Source organism: Passer montanus, unplaced genomic scaffold (genome assembly GCF_014805655.1).
Source record: "Passer montanus isolate IOZ18808 unplaced genomic scaffold, ASM1480565v1 scaffold15, whole genome shotgun sequence".
Classification (NCBI taxonomy): domain Eukaryota; kingdom Metazoa; phylum Chordata; class Aves; order Passeriformes; family Passeridae; genus Passer; species Passer montanus.
The window spans coordinates 10,640,501-10,661,599 of NW_024362051.1; the positions used below are offsets into that span (position 1 = coordinate 10,640,501).

Here is a 21,099-nt window from a genome sequence, read left to right on the forward strand (position 1 = left end):
GCGCCCCGCAGCCGCCATGGGCGTCGTTGCCGGAGCCGCCCCACGCTCCGCCCGCCGGCTCCGCCCGCCCTCCGCCGGCACCAGCGAGCGCTGCTCCGGGCCGCCCAGAAGGGCTGGGCGCCGCTCTTTCCGCTTCCGCGCCGGGCATGCTGCGCCGCTGCCGGGCGGCCATCGCTGCCATCGCTGCGCGCTCCCCGCGCGGCCGCCGCGGCCTCGCCATGGCCAAGAGCAAGTTCGAGTACGTGCGGGACTTCGAGGCGGACGACACGGTGCTGCCCAACTGCTGGATCGTGGTGCGGCTGGACGGCCGCAACTTCCACAGGTGCGGGCAGGGCAGGGCGGGGACCCCGCGGGTGCGGGCCGAGCGCGCTGTGCCGGGAGCAGCGTCCTGCTGGTGCCCGGGCTGCGCTGCGCTGGTCCTGTCCGGCCGGGGTGAGTCTGCAGGGCTTGGACATCCTCGTGTCTCGGCCTCTCCAGGACACGGAATTCCACCGGGATTTTGTTTTCACGGGCGGTTTCAGAGCCCCGTGGTGGGGAATGGTTCTTGGGTGAGCTGGGGAGGGACAGCAGCTGCTGTCCAGGGATGTGTACTGGTGTTTGGAGTCAGTGTCTGTGTGGCTACTTGCTTTCCCTCGGCATAAATGGGCACAGTTCTCTCGGCTGGTAGACAACACAGGTTTTTGCTGGGATATTATTTCTGGTTTTGGTAAAGCTCTTGAGTTTTGACAAGTTTGTTGATAATGTTGTCATTACTCGACTCTATATTAAAGACACCCCGTGAGAAACAGAGTTTACAGAAAGTAGCATTTGTAATCAATTTCCAATTAAAATACATAAACCAGCTGCTTTAAAAGACTGGTTCGGGTCAGATACTGTTGGGAAAGAATGGGTTATCCAGCGTGGATAACGAGGATTTTTGTTCCTGCTTTTCAGACCTGGAGAGAATTCTTTTCTCAGTATTGACAGGATACTGGAAATCAATATTCATACAAAGCAAATATGAGGAAAATGAATGGGTTAGCATTTTTAGTAGCTTTTTAAGGGACTCTTATGCCACCATTTTTGCTTTGAAGGTTTTCTGAGCAGCATGAATTCAAAAAGCCAAATGATGACCGTGCTCTGCACCTGATGACCAAGTGTGCCCAGACAGTGATGCAAGAACTGGAGGATATTGCTATTGCTTATGGACAGAGTGATGAATATAGTTTTGTTTTCAAAAAGAAGAGCAGGTGGTTTAAAAGAAGAGCAAGGTAACAGCTGCTTTGATACTGAAGTGAACTTGTTTTTAAAATCTCTTCATAATTCTTCTTCAGATTTGCCTTTACCTACACACTGAGGTTAGGAGGAGGGCTGGTGCTTACACTGCAGTTAGTTCAAGTTTTTTGTGTGGATTCTTTACATGTGATCTTTCAGGAAAATATGTTTAATTTACAGAGCTTGTAAAAAGTTATATAAACAATTTATTATATGAACAATCAAAACATTATAACCAGCCAGTCTTTAAGAAAAAGTTGTAATTCTCAGTACCTCTATAGTTCAAAAGTCTTTGTGCCATTCCTCCCCTAGAGTTATCACTACTGATACCTCAGATAAGCACACATATATAATGACACTAATGTATTTCTTTCTTTTTTCCTCTTGTTCTGTGTTTGCAAGTAAGTTCATGACTCATGTGGTGTCCCAGTTTTCCTCAAGTTACGTGTTCTATTGGAAGGATTACTTTAAGGACCAGCAGCTTTTGTACCCACCAGGATTTGATGGACGAATTGTGTTGTATCCCAGCAACCAGAATTTGAAGGACTACCTCAGCTGGAGGCAAGCAGATTGTAAGTGTTCCTAGAAAAAAGAGATTTGTGCAGGTGAGTTCATTTGTCTGAACAGAAATGTCTTTTCTGCCAGTGTATTTGTATACACAGTTGTCAGTGAAAGAACAGCAGGTAGGGTGGTAGTTTGCAATAATATTACACTTGTTCTGGGCTTTGTATGGGTACTGGCTGAAATTTGGAGTGTTCAGGCTACAACTAAATTTATTGTATCCTGAGAGTGAATTCAGCACAAGAAATATTAGAACTGCTAATAGAATTAATGAATTAATTTTGATGTTCAGAGTTGGCTTAGCCAAGGTAATCTTTAATGAAGAGATGTGAATATTCAAATTCACAGCAGGTAGTAATCAAAAGTGCTGAATATTCCATGTTAGAACAGACCACTGGATTTTTCTCTAGACCTTTGTCAGTACATAGTCCCTATTGTCAAATGAAAATAATTTACATTATACATAAACACCTTTCAGCCTCTGCTGTGCCTTTTTCATTTATGAAGTCTGTCTTCTAGTAATGATATCCAGTGCCTTAAAATGTATTGTAAGCATTGTATTGTCTTTAGAAGCTGATTATATTAATGCCCCATTACTCTTGGCTGTTTCTTGGCTACAGCTCTGGAAATAAAGCATTCTCACACTCATTTCTCTGTTTTCTCTAGGCCATATTAATAACCTTTATAATACAGTGTTCTGGATGCTTGTGCAGCGAGGTGGTTTGACACCAGTGCAAGCACAGGAGAGGCTCCGGGTAAGAGTCTGCTCAAGTCATGTTTTTTTACAGCTAAAAATTAAATAATAAGATTTGCAAAGTGTCTTCCCTGCCCAGCAGCCCTGTCTTGTCTGTTCTTACTGTAATCATTTTGTGGGTGTAGTCAACAACTTCTTCAATTGTGCAGATATTAATACCACTAGCAAATAATGTCATTTTGGTCAAGTATTAGCAGGGTTTTAAGCTCTTAGTTAGAAATTTCAGAAATCTTAGAAATGTCATAAAATGTTCCGTATCCAAACACATGAGGAACAGTGGCAGAATTCAGGTTCTGTTGATTGCCAGTCCCTTCTGTGGTGTTGTGTCTCCTTGTGCAGACTTTTGCAGATTATTCCTGTTTTCTTCTGGAATCTGTTGACTGTCTTCCATTTGTCTTGATAATGTAATAAAAACCCTCTTGGAATTAATTCCTCTGTTGAGAGAAGTAATTAAATCTTGTGACTTGAAGGTGAAAAACCTTTACAAATGTCTGTCTGGCTTCCAATACTCACCCCTCTTCTATCCTAGAGATATAATTTGTTTGTTTTCTCTAAGAGTATTTTTCTTTTTCTTTCCTCCCAGGGAACTTTGGCTGGAGATAAAAATGAAATCTTGTTTTCTGAATTCAACATCAACTACAACAATGAACCTTTGATGTATAGAAAAGGAACTGTACTAATATGGCAGAAGGTAAAAAACCCTATTGCCACTTGCTTTGGGCTGATATATTAAACAGTTACAGTGTGGCAGAGAGACTTCACTGTAAGAGTACCACGTGCATCTCCAGTGTATGTCTAGGAATAAATATATCTTAAAATGCACTATATTTGCCATATAATTGTGTGTAAGATGACTCGCTGTTTTGGAGATGCTTTTCAGAGCTGTTTCTATGAGCATAATATAAAATCCAGTCTCTGCAGTCTGGCTTAGATACAAATTATGACCACTGAGATGAAACATGTATCAGCAGATGACAATGTGTGTATCTCTGGGGCCCGGCCCTTCCCAGGATTAGGTCCCAAGTATATCCATGGCAAAGGAATTACAAACTTCTGTTCAATAAGGTAGCTCAGCTCATAATTGGCTTAGTCCTTTTCTGCTTTAAGGTAACTTGGAAATGTTCATTATTTTACAATTGCATCATTGATTTGGTGGGAGAAATTCCTGTGTTTTTAAATTAAATTAATTTTTATTAGAATTTTTGAACCCACTCTGGAGCCTTTTATGTCTGCTAATGTGTCAACTGTATTTTCAGATTAACGAAGTCATCACTAAGAAAATAAAACTGCCAAAGGAAGAAGAAGAAAAAGAAGTGGAAGTGACCCGGACTAAGACTAAAGTTGTTCCCCTGCACTGTGACATCATTGGGGACCAGTTCTGGGAGGAATATCCTGAGATTCTGGCTGAGGATAGTTGATATCTGATGAGCATAACTGGTAGTTTACATTTCACTCTGCTTGGGTTGTTGGAAGTGAGGAATACGAATGGTGGCTGGCAGAGTTTGACCTGGAACCCTCTTCAGCAACTGCATTGGGTTTAGCACTGTTGCTGCCTAAAAAGAAGACACTGGTGCTGTCTGACATACAAGGATATGCCAATATGGAAACCTAAAATCATACTATATTTTGAATGTTAAGAACTCATCATGAATTAAGACTGTTCCTGCCTTGTACATGTGTATTTGTAAAAAATGTATGTAGAAATGTCCTGTATTTCTATAGCATTTAAACAATGAGGTATTTTATTGTACTGCTGAACTATAAAAAAAACAGAATATTTGAACAGAAAATTATTAGTTTGATTTTTGTTTTAACTGAGATGGACCAGTATACTCCATTTGGGATTTAGTATTAAATTTCAAGGCTGGTGTGTTTAGTCAGATGAGTGACAAACAGTTCTGATGTCTGATTCTTACTGAAATGGAATGGAGTAGCCCAGCAGGTTTCTATGCTTGATTTTAAAAGTATAGCTGCCTGATGCCTGATTCTTACTGAAATGGAATGGAGTAGCCCAGCAGGTTTCTATGCTTGATTTTAAAAGTATTTGTCAAATGTACAGGATTTTTATACTTTTAAAAAATATAAATAATAGTACCTTCCCTGCTGTGTTTTATCATGTGGCCTTTCTCATTCCTGAGACTTGAACTAGTCAGTGGTGACAGTTCCAAGCAGTGAAGTTAATAATAAAGGTACTGCATGGGTTGGAATTCTGTTAGGACATGGATAGATAGCTTTATTCATGTTCCATGGCCTGGGAATTCACCTGTCTCCTGTTGTGCACAACACAGCATATTTAAAAAAAATACAGCACAACACAGCAGAGCATTCCAGGTGCCTGCAAAGAGGGAGCCAACAACAATTTGTGCTGCTGCTTTCTGATCTGCCTGGGAATGACACAGACAGAGCAGTGCTGCCAATCCATGTTTGTTAGAGGGAAGGGAGGAGTGTGTGTTCCCTGCTCCATGCACAGTTCTGTTCTGGTTTAACTGTCACTTAAAACTCCTTGTCAAAATTGACCTCTCAGAGCAGAAATATTTCTGCTCATGGATTGGAGTTTTTCCCAGTGTAATTGGAATTTGAGGGAAATAACCTATTTTAGTGTAGAAGTACAGCTATAATGATAGGTGCTTATATGGCTGTTACTGCTTTTAAATAAGCTGGTTGCAAAAACGTCCAGAACAGTAACTGGGCCAGCTGTTGCTGACAAAGACGTGGTCAGCAGTTGGGACTGGCCATAAAAATAGAAAGAAAGGTTCAAGTGTGTACTGGTCACAGTACTGAGTTAAGATTCCCATGAATTCTCTTATCAGCCTACTCCGTTTCCCCTTCCTGAAGAACTTACATTTAAGGCAATATGGGTTTTGGTGGGTTTTTTAAAAAAAAAAAAAAAACAAAAAAAAACCCTGACCAGGTGCTGATGTAAACTTCAACTTTGTGAGTTGTTCCTGAGATTAGGCAATGAGTCTGTGAGTTTGTAATAGCAGAGGGCTTCCCCTCTACTTCTCTGTACTGGTTAAGTACATGCAATGAGAGAATGTATTTTGGTTTTAGTTTGTAGAATGGGCTGAATGATTCCTAGGAAGAGGATGTGGCTTGATGGTAAGATAATGATTCAGAATGAGTCATTGCACCAGTCATTTACTCCTAAGAACTTTGTTGGTTTTTTATCTTCTAACATAAACGCAATTTACTTGACTTTGAAATTCTGTGTTACTGCTTGGTGCCTGACTTTGGACATTACATATGAAGCAGCTGTTCCAGAACTGGTAACAGCTGAATTTACTCAGCCTGGTAACAAATGAAAGATTAAAAAAGTAATTTGGTAGCCATGATTTATGTCTGGAAAGTATTATATAGGTTTTTTATTTTATATATTATGGCTGCCTGCTACATCCTACAGTATATTTATGTATGTACCTTGTGTGTGTATATAAACAACAGGTCTGTATTAGGTCATAGTGTTTTCTAATTAACTTATTCTTACAATAATATGTAACAAGTCAACATAGCTTTTCACATATGGATGCAGACTTTGGAACCAAGATCAGAATTATCTGTACAACCATGGCCTTTAATTTGTATTAAGATAAATGCTAGAGAAAGAAACTCCCTGTGGTATCCTCATGTATAAGATGTGCATTTATATAACTCTGCAGCCGTAGGGGAAAATAACTATTCCCAAGGCTCAAGCAGCAGCCTGGTGTTGGTGGCACACACAACACATGGGTATTTCTGTAGCTGCAGGAGTCGTGTGCTGTGACCCAGTGAAGAAAGAATTGTTTCCTCTGAAGCTGGTGAACAACCTGTGGCTGATGTATTGCCGTAACAAGAAGCATTAAAGGTACGGGAACCCATTATGAAACATTAATGGAGATGGTGAATCATTATAGTAAAAGCTATTAAAAAGCGTTTCCTTGCTGTTCCTCAGTGAAATTACTGGGCGCTGTGTATCCTTTTGTGCATTAAATTACATTGAAACTGCCAGTTGTGCGGGTGGATTTCATGGCCTGGGGCAGGGGGGTTTGGTCCCTCATCCAGGGATGGTCCCAGATTGGGCTGCAGGGGAGGGTTGCACCAGTGGGGGGTGACTGCAAATAATCCCAGATTTGTCAGGGTTGGAAGGGACGTCTGGAGATCATCCAGTCCCAGGGCAGGGACCCCTGGAGCAGGTTATCCAGGAACGTGTTCAGGTGGGCCTGGGATGTCTCCAGAGAGGGCGACTCCACTCCCAGGCAGCTGTTCCCTCAACGTAAAGAAGTTCTTCCTCATTTTGAGGTGAAATTTCTTGTGTTTTACTTTGTGTGCACCACTCCTCGTCCTGTCACCGCGAAGAGTTTGCCACATCCTTTTGATACCCCCCTTTGAGTCTTTTCGGCTAAACAGGCCCAGCTCCCGCAGTCTCTTATAAAAGAGATGCTCCAGACCCTTCACCATCTTTGCGGCCTTTGCTGGCCGCTCCCCGGTTCCGGATGCAGCAGGGAGGTTCCGTGCTCCCCGCGGTCCCGCCCGGGTCTCGCCCGGGTCGCTCCCGCCCATGGCGGCCGCTCCGCCCTCAGGCCCGCGGCGCTGAGCGGCAGCGCCCCCTGGCGGCGGCCCTGGGCGCCGCGGCCGCCGGCAGCCCGGCATGGAGGAGGACGCGCCCCCGACCCCGAGCGCATCCAGCGCCTCCGCAGCCTCATGGTCAACGCGGGCCCCGAGCAGGAGGCGGCCGAAGGCGGAACGGCGACGCGGCGGCGGCGGGCACCGCGCAATGTCCTCACCAGGATGCCCCGTAAGGGCGCGGGCAGCGCGGCCCCGGGCGGGGCGGGCGCGGGGAGCGGGGCTGAGGGGAGGCGGAGGCTCTGAGGGCCGGGGTCATGCCGAGCTGCGTCGAGGGTTGCGGCTGGGCCGGCGTGGAGTTGCGGGGGAGTTTGGGGGAGTTTGGGGGTGAGGAGAGAGCGATGGCTGGCGGAAGCGGTTGGGTGACAGTGGGGTGTAGGTGGTGTGGGGGGAATGATTTCGTTTGATGGGAAATGACACTTGGGTGCAGAGGCACTGGCGCAGGTTGCTCCCAGGAGCGGTGGCTGCCCCATCCCTGGGAATGTCCAAGGCCAGGTTGGATGAGGCTTGGAGCAACCTGCGATAGTGGAAGGTGTCCCTGTCCATGGCAGGGGATTGGAACAAGATGGGATTTTGAGTTCCTCTCAGCAGAGACCATTCCGTGATTCTCTGAAATGGTGTGCAGGAATGAGGAACAGCTTTTCACAGAGCTGCTCACACAGAGATGACACTGACTTTGAGTTGTGCTGGTGTTCTGCTCTGTTAATTGGTGAATTACATACATTCTCTTGGTTTTAAGGAGAAAAAGGATGAGACACAGCTATATTCTGAAAAGTACTATTTTAAACCATGACTGATACTTGGGTCAGTCCAGGGTGTAGTTAAACCATAACCACAGGGAAAGTCTGTAACACACTGCTGTTACTTGGTTGCTAACCAAACATCCTGCAGGCAGAAATACTGGCATTTCTGGTAACAGGATGGCAGAGCAGTGGATTGAGGTGAGAGACAGCTGTGATGTAAATTTAAATTCATCAGCTGTGATGATGATACATATTTCTTGTAAAAATGTTATGTGTGCGGTCAGGGTAAACATCCCTTAAACATGAAGAGGTGCTACTTGTGCCCCCACACCAAGAATCAAATGGCATTGCTGCCAGGTGAGATGTAACTTTAGTGCACTTAATTAAAAATACTGCGGTTCATTGTGGAATCAAATTATCTTTGCACCATCACCTTAATTTTTTTCTCTAAAAAGGCAAAGCCCAAAATGTTCAATTCTGGATGCCCAAGGCAAAACCTTTTCCTTCCTTAGACACTAGAACACAATGTGTGCATTGTTATACATGCTGCATGATCTTAAGTATCACACTTAGTGTTCTGCACAAATGCAGAGGTTCTGTTGGCCCAGGATTTCCAGAAAACTGACCTTAAATGTTGATTTCAGATCTTAATAAAAAATATCTCAGTTTGCACTGGTAATTGGGAAAAAACCCCAAACCTGTAAAAATTAAGAACACCTCCTTAATATCCGTACATCCGTATCTGTTCTTCAAAGAAGTCTGGCACAATTGATACAGAAAGTGCTGTTCAGCAGCCTGGGGTGTTTTAAGAGTGATTTATAGCCTAAGTTGTGTGCTTTCCCTGTAACTGGGGGGCTGCCTGCACCACAGGTGTTTGGAAGTTGGACTGTGTGGATCAGTTCAGGAGGAGCTATTTGTCATCACTTTGCATTCACCAAGAGGCAGAGAATTCATGTGCAGGGCAGGTGGAAAGGTGTTTGACAGTGTTCTGAATTATTTCAACTTTTCTCTTGAGGTTTTTCTAATCTTGCCTCTTAATAGAGTCTGCCCTGAGGACAAGGACTTGAATTTAACCAGAGTTTTGATCTTTATTTTCACCCTTTTGAGGTGCTTGCCCTTATAGTAGTTTTTGAGTAATTTTTCAGAGTCCTGGTATTAAGTGTGTGCTTATTTTATCCAGGCAAGGGCTGGATTTTGGGTACCAACTGGGTAACTTTTTTCCCTGTCTATTGAAGCATTGTTCATGCTGGTCTGTACCAAAGCAGAAGGCACAGGCAGATTTAGTTGTGTGCAGAGCCTGCTCGTTACAGCCCTTGCTGCTTGCAGAGGAGGTGTGTTCCAAAAATAAACGCCTTGCCTTGCTGGCTTTATTTTTTCTGAGAATATCAAGTTGTTGAGAGGTTTTTTGGATAATGCGTTCTGCCCTTTGCTCAGATGAAGCTGGAAGTTTGCCATGGAAGAGCCAGAACCTTACACAGCAAGGAAAAGTGGGCAGAGTGTAGATTTGGTGGAGCTGTGTAGTGTTTTCCTGGGTGCTGAGAGAAAGACATAGCTGTAAATAAGGGTTGGATGTAGAATTCTGTAAAAAGTTGTAGACAGAGTTCCTACTTAAAAGGGAATATTGGAACTTAAAATCTAAAAATAAGTCTGGATTTTAAATGATTATGTAAGTTCTCATGGTTGGTTAGAAAAAATACTGTTTTCTGATTGGAAGCATCAATTTGATATCGTGGTGGTGTCATCTGTGGTTCCTGTGATGGATCTGTCAATCCAGAACATGTTTGTTATCAGTTCAGCTGAAGGAGACACAGAGGCTCATGGAAAGACCCCCTAAGCAAGGCTGGGAGGTGCCGAGACAGATTATGCTCTGTGTGAAACCAATTTCCTGCAGTCATCCAGCTGGAGAGGGCTGGCAAGAAGACAATGCATCTCAAAAAATAAATGTGATTAGGTTAATTCAGAGGAAACTGATTTAAATTTCCCTGCTGTGGCCATGAATTGCCCTGCAGCCCAGTCCTGCAGATGAGCTGTTTTACACAGTCGCTTTACACTCACAGGAAGCATTTTCTGGTGTGCAAATCAAACCTTGAATGTACAGTCCCTAAATCACAAGGTGAGAGGTCATTTCTGGCTCACATATTTTATTAATGTGGAGAACCATGTGAGATTTTAGACCAAATCTTTTTCCTGACTCTTAGCAGGAATTGTACAGCAATCCTGGGGCTGTGTTTGCACATGGGGATCAAGGCATGGGTGGAAGTTGTAAATAATATCTACCCCTCTAGATAAATGACACTTGCAAAGATTTCTGGTGTGAAGACAAGGCTTGTGTGAGCCAGGCAAGCTGTATGTTTTACTGAATTCCTTCACTTTTGCTCTGGTTAAAGCATTATTGTCCTGGGTTTTAGCATGGTTTAATTGCTGGCTGCTCCTTAGAGTAATTTTATTTCCTTGCCAGAGACTTGTAGGACTTTGAAGGATGTTCAGCTGGCTGCTGAAATCTTAACTGAAACAATGCATTTTCATCAGTTTAAACTGGTCCAGTTTAGTAAGTTGAAGGATTTTGGTCACTCATTGTTTCAGAAATCCCCTTGTAAAGAAAAGGAACAAATCTGCTACAATTCTTTATTCACAGCTCATAACTAACCTGAGGTAGCCTTAACCAGGCATTTGTCTTTTCTGTGGAACTAACTCTGCCCCTGTGAGCTTTCTGTTCCCTCTCAACCACTTTTATTTACAGTTTGGATTACTTGGCATGTCTTTGAAATGTAGCAAAAAGATTTTCAGCTAAGGCTGATTTGGCTGTAGGCTGTGTAAAGCAAAACCTTCATATTTTCTGGTCTTGGCTCTCCCCATTGTAAGAAGAGTTTTGGTGGTCTGGTAATGGCAACCACAGTGTGCTACAGTGCTTGGGGCTTCATTGCTATTGTTGTGAGCAAAAGTGTTGTGCCAAGCTCTGCCTTACTTGTACATAGAGTGGATTTCTACATGGTTTTTAGATAGGTAGATACTGAAGAGAGAGTTTTTATAAAAATATGTAGTGACAGGAGAAGCAGGAGTGGCTTCAAACTGAAAAAAAAAGTAGGTTTAGATTAGATATTAGAGAGAAATTCTTGGCTGTGGCACAGATTGTCCAGAGGAGCTGTGGCTGCCCCAACCCTGGAAGTGTTCAAGGCCAGGCTGGATGTGGCTCTGAGCAACCTTGGTCTAGTGGAAGCTGTCCCTGCCTGTGGGAGGGAGTTGAAAGAAGATGATCTTTAATCAGTCATTCCAACTCAAGCCATTCTACAATTCTGTTGTATGATTCAGTGTATTTTGGTGGAGACTGGTGATGTTCTCTTTCTGTTCCAGTCCATGAAGGCAGCCCACTGGGGGAGCTCCATCGCTGCGTCCGAGATGGTGTCAGAATTAATGTCCACATCCGCACTTTCAAAGGGCTTCGTGGAGTCTGCACAGGCTTTTTGGTTGCATTTGACAAATTCTGGAATATGGTAATTATTGTTCCAGCCCTTGATTTGTAACTGTTATACTGAAAACTTGAAATTTGCAACAGGTTTAAGCAAATGACATACAGGGAAGGTTAATGTGGTTTTGTGGTTCACAAACTAATTTGCTCCAGTACCAAGTGCTGGGTTTCAGACTTAAGTGGAACTTGGTGTTGGACTGGTACATCTGGGAGGTGCCCAACCATCTTAGAGTGGTTTTAAGTGAGAGAGAAGCTTTGAAGAGTTCCCACCATCTTCAGAGGTTTTGTGTAAGAACACAGGAAGGTGGAATATGAGGAATATCGCTCTGCAAAACCCAGTCTTTCTATAGTGGTGGGTCATTCTGTGTTTTCTCTCACTAACATCACTGAGCTGCCAGTGACAAAAGCTTTTCCCTGTTTTCTACCTTGTGGAGATCTTAAAGACAGTAGATGGAAAAGCAGCTATTAAATATTTGTGAGCCTGGAGGTGTGAAAAGTTTGGAAGTGGGGAGGAGGGAAGGATTTTGCAAGCAAGGATCACAGATTTTGCGAGTAATGCAGAATGAACTTCACTGCTGCTTTTATACCTCAGTACAATTTAGATGATTAACAAACCAGCTCCAAAGCACAGCTTGTTCCTGGGATGGATTTTCTCTCAGAACATAATTTCCTAATGCTTTGACACAAAGCTGGTCCAAAGCTGCTTCATGTTTTATTTTAATTTCAATCTTTCCGTTTCTTTCATCTTTTTTAGGCCCTGACAGATGTGGATGAGACTTACAGGAAACCAGTAATGGGCAAAGCCTTCTATGCAGAACCTCAGCTCTCACTGACCCGAGTAGGTGATATCTGCTCTTTTCTTTCTTATTAGGATCTCCTTTTTCAAAGAAAAGGGGAGCATTGATTTGGAATCTGTGATTAAATTTGAAATATTTTACCTCCTTTAATTACAGATGACTCTGAGCAAAAAAATACCCAAAATGTTTTCTGATCTTTCTGAAAGTACTTCAGTAGTTCAGTGTTACTAAAGCTCCACTTTAGAATCAGATCAGAATTGTTGCCAATGCTTAATGTAGCATGCTGAACTTCTAGAAGCTCACTCTGTGGGTTTTGATGTGGGATTCTGTGTGTTTTTTGCACCATGGACTGATCAGGTCCATGTTTGTCATGCCAGGGAATGTGGCAGAGCGTCCCTCTGGTACTGAAGTTCCTCATGGCCCAGTCTATGTCTGCAGCCAGAGGAACAACACAGCTCTTTGGTCACTTGAGCTTCCAGTCTGGGTACTGTGAAGCCCAAGATCTCCAAAGCTCTCCACTCTCTAGGATCCAGCTGCAAATAGAGTTGTTTACCACGCTGACAACTGAAGAGATGATAGATGAACTTCTGAACAATGAAGGGGAAAAAATGTGACAGGGCAGTGCCCGTTGAATGGCAACAGCTCCAGGCCTTTTGAACATCAGAGAAGCATCACAAAAGCATTTAAAATGTTTCATTGTGAGGAGTTTGCTTTCAAATTCCTGCCATTTAAATCTGTTTTCTGGTAGATCCCACCCTTCCTTCTTTTAAAGATTAGTTAAAAATAATCAAGCTGTCATTGTTCCTTTAGCTCACTCTCATAGGCATTGGCTTTCCAGCCTGTTGCTGGGAAGAGAGAGGCTAACCAAAAATCTCATTTGTCATTATTTCATAAAAGCTTGTCTGCTGCCAGAGTAAAAGCAATTTCTTTTCCAGTTTCAGCACCATGTGTTCATGGATTAATGAGTTCATACAGAGCTTTGGGTCTGCTGCTGTAGCTTTGGTTATTTTTCTGTTGTTTGTGATCTGCTCACCTCCCAGAATACCCACATGTCATCTTTTAGTTTGTTTTGGGGAACACAAAAGATCCCTCAATTTTTCAGTGCACAGACTTTGCTAATGGAGGCCCCTTATCTTAGGGAGTCATGATACAAGGATGGAAATCTCTCTAAAACTGTCTGACAACTTTAAAAGAACATGGGGAAAAGTGAGCTGTAGGAGCAACTTGGTGTCTCTGTTTCTCCTGACCAAAGTTAAAGGCTACCACACAGCAGTGTTGCTCCTGAAATTAAATCCCTTAGTGCTCACATTAAGACAGTCATGGCCATGCAAGAGACTCATTCACCTTTTGTCACTATTTGACTTTGGTAAGCAAACATGGTCTTTATTGCTGGTGGAGATGTGTCACTGTGTCTTGTGAGCTGATTTGGGATTGTACATGAAAATACAATGTAGAAGTGTGGAACAAGTGGCCTCTCTTGTTTTACGAGTGTGGTCATAGATACAACTGTCCTTTTGCAGCTGTTTGACAGACTCAAGCTGCAGGAATCCTCGGGGAAGAAGGGAGCTGACTCAAAGACTGTCTCACAGCAGCTGGCCCTGACAAATGACTCTCAGATGCTGAGTTTGAAGGCTGGATCTGGACGAGGGAGAGCAGAAGAGGAGCGTGAGAGGCAGAAACACTTGGGCAGAGCTGGAGAGAAGAAGACTCCAGGTGACAGAAGTGAAGCTGATGTGGGCAGCAGGACTGCCCACACGGAGGGGGCCAGTGCTGCTGGGGCCCGAGCGAGGAGCCAGCCCCGGAGGAGGAGGCGGCCCAAGGTGGATTATCAGCAGGTGTTCACACGCCACATAAACCAGATCTTTATTCGAGGAGAGAATGTCTTGCTTGTCCATTTAGCACATTGACTTGGCTGAGCCTTTGTCAGCGTATTTATTTGATAGCATGACTTGCTGCTGCAGCTCCCATTGCTATTTAGAGTTGTCATTGAGTAGGATGGTACCGTGGCTGGTTTCCCATTGCCACCTTAGGGCAGGGGAAAGAATTGTAACTTGAGCATCCTGGGCTTGATGCCAAAGCAGCCTCCTTAGATCCCTGATGGGGGTCTCAGGAGAAGGTCAGCAACACTGTTGTTTCTGTGATGTGAGGGAGTCAAGCACAGATCCCACTCTTTCTTAAAAAGAAGCTAAATGGAGAGGGTTGTAAGAGAATTTTGGTGTACTCTGTTACAGGAACTACTTGTGGCACACATTTAAGGATAAGATCTGGACCTGCAATAAATCAGAAATGCTCTTTTGCACATTCTGAGTAGTATCAAGAGGAAATTGCTAATGAGACCAACAGTTTATCTGCTGCTGTTACATGGATGTCCTCTTTTCCAGACATAATTCTGATGGTAATTTTGAAACTGTTTATAAAACATTGGAGTCACATCCTGCTGATGGCTACTGGCCTCTTTGCCATAGTTAGCTCTGTAATGCTCTGTGTGATAGAAAACCTCTTAATTGTAAAGTAGTCTTTTAATGTGGGTGATGGCAAGACTGTAACTTGTTTCCAGTATCAAAGCTTAGGCTCTCTTTGTAATGTGCTTTGGCCCTGTGTCACCAGCAAGCAGATGATGTAGCTGACTCAGAGACCTCCTTGTTTGGAGTTTATCTGTGGGTGAAGATGGAAAACTATCCTTTTCTATTTCATCCACTTGCTACGTAGTGTAAGAGTGAAGCTGGCAAAGATTGGGTTTTTCTCAGGTGTGTTTGTGTTGAGCACACCTGTCCTGTATTTAAACACCTTTCAGGCTCCCTCTATTGAAACCAGAGCTGCTGTGTCTCCAGCAGTTCTCATGGAGCAGGAATCTTCATGGGTCTTTCCTGTCCGTGTGAGGGATGCATCATCTAATTCCAGTTGAGCTTTGGAGATGTGCCTGAAAAGGTTTTGAAGTATAGAAGTCGAACTCAACTCATCAGTGTTTCATTTTAGCAAGGCTGTTGAATTACTGCAGGTCAGTCCAAGGTTCTGCAGGTATAAACTGCTTTCCAAAAAACCTACCTGCAAAAGTTTGAGGGTAAATGAAGCTGTTCCATTATGTAGCCTGTTCCCTTTGTTGTCAAAGGAGATTTCATGCTGCTATTCTGTATTCATCTCAACTGCCTTGTGCTTTGCAGCAGCTCTGTGTGTTTAAGCTGAAGTTGGGAAATTGCTTTATGGCGGGACTTATATTGCATATAGATGCCCTGAGTTCTCAAATTGAGTGGTTGTACTGTGGGTGACATGGATTTCTGTTGCTGCAGATGCAGCATTCTGCTTGCTTGGTCATTAGGGATATGTCTGGTGTTTGGGTGAATCACAGAAATCATTTAGCAGGCACTCTGGGCACACAAAGCAGCTGTTTGCCTCTGGGGGAGCTTGAAACTTATGTCAACATTTCATATGACATGGGGCTTGATGAGCTCAGCCACTGAGCTCAAAGCCAAGTTCAGCCTGGGACAGAATAAAAAGTACTGTTGAGGCAAAATAGTTTCATCAAGGGAGAAAAAGAAAATAAAAAAATTAAATACTCTCTGCAGATTCTTCTGAAACATTGCTTTACTACTGTAATCCCATCCCTCTGTGAACTGAGACTAGGCACTGAAAAGATTCTTCTCATGGAGGTTCCTGTTTCCCCTCCATTCTTTACTGTTCATGTTTGTGTTCATGTGCTCTGCAGTTTTTCCCTTTTTTTCCTTCTTTTTTTTTTTCCTTTCTCCTGTCAGTACTTTGTCTCCTCGGGACATTCTAAACTCTGGTTTACAAAGACTGTTCTTGTTGTCCTGGCTTTCTGCAGCCTTTCCTGGTTGGCTTTCTATGTACTAACCAGAACCCTCACAAATTACCAGAAACATGTGAAGCTAGAAACAAGGTGCTTATCTCTGCTCCTGACTTCCCAGCAGCTTTTATTGCAAGTGAATATTTTCTTGCTTATGGTTGTGGGGATTTTCCTCTCTGTTTTCTGGCAGCTTTGTTCTTATTTCAGCTGCTTGGGATGACTCCTCTCTGCCTTTTCTATCAGTACCAAAGGCCACTGGTTCTGACCTCTCCTCTTTCTTTCATATTTGACCAAAGGGTGTCAGATCACCCTCAGGCTGACATACAGTGACAGTTCATTGAATTCTTGCTTTTCTTCACCTCATATTTTTAAATCTGTTTGTCTGCTAGTTTATGCCATGTGCATTAACTAAGATACAACTACCATGAATGTTTTTGTGGCTGTGCTGCCTTTCCTGTTGATTGACACTTCCCCAAGTTCTCAGTTGCTGCTGGAAGTCTCAATGTTTCCTTTCATAATGGATTTTTCCCTAAAACCTTACAGGTGTTTGTTGCTTCACATCTACGAGTTTCTTTGTTTACATTTTATGAGAAATGCTGGTGCTTAGACTTAAGTTTGTGCCTTGATTTTTATATCATCCCTGACCTGTTCTTCCAGAATCATCACCTTGGTGAGTAAACCTGGTTAAGGATTATCAGTTACCTACATTTTTTGCACTACCTCATTGTTAAAATGTTCCTCCTCTCATCTGTGAAGTTGGTTAAACTTCTCTCTTCCAATTTAGATTCAATGAATTCTTTGCTGGTTCTTCATTTGTATCCTACTTTCCTGTCCACCTTCCTCATTATTTCCAAGCTGCTTCCCAAATACTGCTGCTTCCTTTTCTACAACTTCAGATCTTCCAAAATGTCTTCCTTTTCCCACTTTTTCTGGCATTGTGTATTTTTAAAATGCATTATTAAAATGCTGTCTTATGGATTTTGCCTCTTTCAAGCATCGTGATTGTGATGAAGCAAGTGATCCTGTAGGTGTGTTGTCACTTGTTTGTTCAATACTTCAGAAAACATTGCTCTTTAAATAAAATTGAATGTCATGTTCTGAAATGGGTTCTTCTACCTCACTGAAATATTCTCCTAAATCTGTTTTTAAAAGAAGAAGAAAACAACCTTTGGAACCAAATGAGCTTTGGATTTCAGTGTTTTTTTAAATTGTTTCTGGTTGCTTCTTTCTGTGGTTTTCCAAACTCAACATAAATTTTTTTGTTCAAGAAGTTTTTTGCTCTCAGCCCTTCATCTCTTGCTGCAGTGATGCTGTGAGCACAAACACCAAAGTCTTTGTGCTGAGGAATGAAGAGTAAGAAACAAAGAGCAACGTGAGACTGAAAAAGCTTTGGGCAAATATGAAAACCTCCCTAGAAAGGATCCACAGGTGCCACCTGTCCTGTATTTCTAGGACTTTGCTCAGCCTGGTGCTCAGCAGTGGTTCTTAAAGTGTGTTTGGGGTGAGGTACCCAGTTACTGCAGGGAGCAGTTTTCTGCAATAACTTCAAAGAAGAGTTGGGATAAATTGAGAAAGTTTTAAAATAATTTCTAATTTCTGGAATTGTGTCTTAGGAAATGTTTTTGCAGAGGTGCTTTGTTTTTATCAAACACTCCTTAGGCTGTGGTTGTAGAAAAGGTAAGGCCAAAGGGGAAAAAAAATCTTATGTGGGTTTGGTTCCTTCTCTCAACTGACTCCTCCGGCTTGTTAATTGCCTGGAAGGGTTTTTTTGTGACCTAGAGTGAAGTACTTAGCATGTCCTCTGCAGGTGATTACTGAATTAATCAGTGAGTGCTGTTTTCCATCTGCTTCTTCTCCTTCAGTGTTTGGATTCATTGTTTCTTCTGCAGCATTCCCTCAGCGGGCAGTGTCTCAGCAGGAGCAGGCCTGAGTGCCCACTGGTTTTTACCCTTCCCTAGAGGAATGTTACCCCATCCAGTTTTGAATTCAAAGAGCCTTTGGCTGTTCTTCATTTTCATACTGATCTCTTTAGATTTTTTGAATTATTTGGTCAGAAGAATTATTTATCTTGGATAATATTACTTTTTAGAGTAAACTGATTTTTTGAAACTTTTAAAAAATAATTTTTTAAACTTATTTTCCTTCACAAAGTGCTAGGTTGTCCTCGTTTGTTTTTGCAGTCACCCACTTGCACCTGTGAATCACTGGGTGAAGAGGGGTGCAGGATAAAAAGAGGCAGAGTAAAAAGGTGTCTAATTTTTATTGAATTTGACATTCTGTCCAACATGCTGCCCACACTCAGCCTTTCTGTTTCTTACTGGCACTGACCTAAGTGAGACAGGTGTAGATGATTTGATCCAGAGTCTTGAAGGAAAATGGAGCAGGGACAGCAGACTGAAAACACTGAGATTATGAAGATGTTTATGGTAAACTTCCTGTCTTTGATTAAACAGATCAGAGTTATAAACACCAACTTACACCACAAGCTCTGCCACTGGGTAAAACTGGAAGGCAGAGTCTGCAGCTTTTCAGAGGTGATGCAGTGATTCCCTCAGCCAGGACAGCTCTTGCCTGAGAAGCTGCTCAGGTATATGCCAGTGTCTGCCTCAGAGCATAGCTGCAAATACTGCCAATTAATATGAGGATGTTTTCTCTCCTGCCTGCACTGCCAAGTGTAAAATATGAATGCTGAGGTCTGCAGCATCTGCAGCCCAGAACTACTTCAGTTCGTGCTTTCGCTTCTTGACGTTGGCTTAAAAAATTCAAGTTTGTGCTAATAACAATGCTAAGACAGTGTGTTAGAACATTAGGAAAGGCTGCTGCTGACCAGAGATAATATTGGGAAAGTTTTTACAGAATTTGTGAAATTCTGATTGTAATTAAAGTATTGCAAACCAGGAAAGACTTGAGAGAGTTGGGATTGTTCAGCCTGGAGAAGAGAAGCTTTGGGGTGACCTAATTGCAGCCTTCGAGTACCTGAAGGGAGCTTACAAGAAAGATGGAGAGAGACCATTGACAAGGGCCTGGAGTGCCAGGACAAGGGGGAATGGCTTCACACTGACAGAGAGTAGTGTTAGGTGGGATATTAGGAGGGGAAAGGAATTACTCAGGTGGTGGTAACTCCTTGACATGGGAAGTGGCTTTCTAACTTGTACCTTGGGCACAATCCTGCCAGCACTGGGCAGTTGAGCTGTGTAGATGAAGGGGAGGATGCTGAGGCAGCTCTTCAGTGCAGCCTCTCTTATGCTGTGAGCCTTTCACAGCATCTGAAAAGCCCCTGGAATCTCTGCCAGGCTCCAGCCCTAATGACTGACATTTTTGATCCTGCCTCTTAACATTTTGCAGAGGAAACCCATTGGGAGAAGAAGGAACTAAGCAAATTTGCCCTTTTGAGGTGGGGATGGAGAAGGCTTGGTTTTCCTTGGCTTCCTGGGGTGCAGGAGCAAGGACTGTTTTAATGGAGAAATAGCAGAGATGCTTGTCTCATGATGTTTACAAGTCCTTTCAGATGTCACTGTAAGTGCTCTTGCTCTTAGCTGGTGGAAGTGAAGGCCTGTCAGGGAAGGAAAATGCCTCCTGATGTTCCTGGATAACTGTCTTATTAGCTTCTAGCTTTCTGGTGTGCACCTGGATGACTTTGTTGAAAAAGAATTAGTACACCTGAGACTTTCAGTCAGTCTTGTATTCGTTTAGAATGAAAAGTAGTTTGATCAGTTTGTGTGAAAACATATCCATCCTTTTTTCCTCTCAAAAGATCCGTGCTCTCCCTCAGGAAAGAAATGAAAGCTGCTCCTATAGCGATTGCCTCTGATTTCCACTGCTTCAGAGCAAAGTGCAGCTGTGCCAAGGTGTCTTCAGCTGACACATTATTCTGAGAGGACGAGATGAGAGAAATGTTTGGTTTCTCTAAAACTAAAATGGGGCATTACAAGGGGAACAGACGGGTTGACCTCTTTTCAATGGTGCGCACACCCACTGTAGTTGCAGGGTTGGGACTTGTTAACCAATGAGTCACCTGTAAAACTTCCTTAGGGAGCCACAGAGGAGCAGCATGAGCCACCAGACCGATGTGGAATTGGAAGTCAGGGGCTGACAAATTCCACTCTCTTCACTGCCTCTTGCTCACTGAATGGCCTTGGCAAGTCTCTTCCATCCCCCTCTCCCTGACGCTCCACAGCTGTAGCACATCCAAGAGCACTCCTTGCCTGTCTTGTGAGGAGCTGGGGAATTGGTAAATGCTATACAAGTGCCACGTGTTGTTATCAAAACTCTCTCTGTCAGGTAATGCAGATACATCAACCCTCTGCCCTCTCCAGGCTCGTGACTGTTAGTTAACCTCACCTTGGCACACGAAAACCATGTGGGGAATCAGGTACAAAAACACTCTTCAGTCTTGCAATCACTGACGTCTTCAAGGTCACATTTGGTGACTTCAATATCTGTTTCACAGCTGCAGTTCCATGTTTGGGTCAGATGGTGATAAATGAGGGTGTAACTTGTTTGTAATTCCTTCTCTGTCTTCCTAAACATTTTGTTTCTTAGGAAGCTGATGCTGCTATGAACATATTGGGTAATACTGAATTTGCAATATTCTGCTTTCCAGGTATAAATGTTTATATTTAAAATTGCTAAGACTGCAATGCAATAAATATATCCATGTAACAGTTTGCCTCAAAGCATGATTTTTTGGTACTCTACCAACATAGTGATGTATATTGTGTCAATGAAGGAGCTGGCACTACCATGGTTAGGACAGATGCTGGAAGTGGAGACCCCCGGGTGTGAATAAAGCACTGCTCTCTAGTCACATAACTGGGGACAAACCTGTCATTTGTGTGTTCAAAAGGGCATTAATCCACAGAGAAACAATTAACAATGCAGATGCAGAAGGGAAGTGAACTTCATGTTGATAAATGTAACCACCAGTGGCCTGATCACTCAAAGGTCTGTTACCTTAGCGTGTGGTCTTCCACAATGCCAGCAGGAGATGGTTTTCCAGGAACTGGGGAGGTCCAGAGCCAGCATCCAAGCATCTGCTCCAGAGCGTCCATAGCCAGTGACTTCCAGGAACATTTCTAATCCCATGGTAAGTGATGCTGATGCATTTGGATCATAAATGTGTT

At 43.2% G+C, this 21,099-nt stretch overlaps 2 protein-coding genes across 3 annotated transcripts; both read left to right on the forward strand.

The window, feature by feature from the left end:
• The first annotated feature begins 128 nt into the window (after nucleotides 1-128).
• Nucleotides 129-6,431, forward strand: THG1L (tRNA-histidine guanylyltransferase 1 like). Of its 2 annotated transcripts, XM_039701727.1 has the most exons (7): nucleotides 129-322; nucleotides 1,074-1,250; nucleotides 1,657-1,826; nucleotides 2,482-2,570; nucleotides 3,153-3,260; nucleotides 3,826-4,511; nucleotides 4,588-6,431. In XM_039701727.1, the coding sequence occupies exons 1-6, from the start codon at nucleotides 147-149 to the stop codon at nucleotides 3,985-3,987; spliced, it is 882 nt and encodes a 293-aa protein (XP_039557661.1). In that variant the 5' UTR covers nucleotides 129-146; the 3' UTR covers nucleotides 3,988-4,511; nucleotides 4,588-6,431. The 2 variants fall into 2 exon arrangements, with proteins under 2 accessions (XP_039557661.1, XP_039557662.1); XM_039701728.1 differs by lacking the exon at nucleotides 129-322 and having other exon boundaries at nucleotides 1,113-1,250; nucleotides 1,661-1,826.
• A 339-nt stretch (nucleotides 6,432-6,770) lies between these two features.
• On the forward strand, nucleotides 6,771-20,636 carry LSM11 (LSM11, U7 small nuclear RNA associated). Its single transcript, XM_039701611.1, has 5 exons — nucleotides 6,771-6,844; nucleotides 7,045-7,340; nucleotides 11,263-11,402; nucleotides 12,132-12,215; nucleotides 13,695-20,636. The coding sequence occupies exons 1-5, from the start codon at nucleotides 6,771-6,773 to the stop codon at nucleotides 14,079-14,081; spliced, it is 981 nt and encodes a 326-aa protein (XP_039557545.1). The 3' UTR covers nucleotides 14,082-20,636.
• The last annotated feature ends 463 nt before the right edge of the window (nucleotides 20,637-21,099 follow it).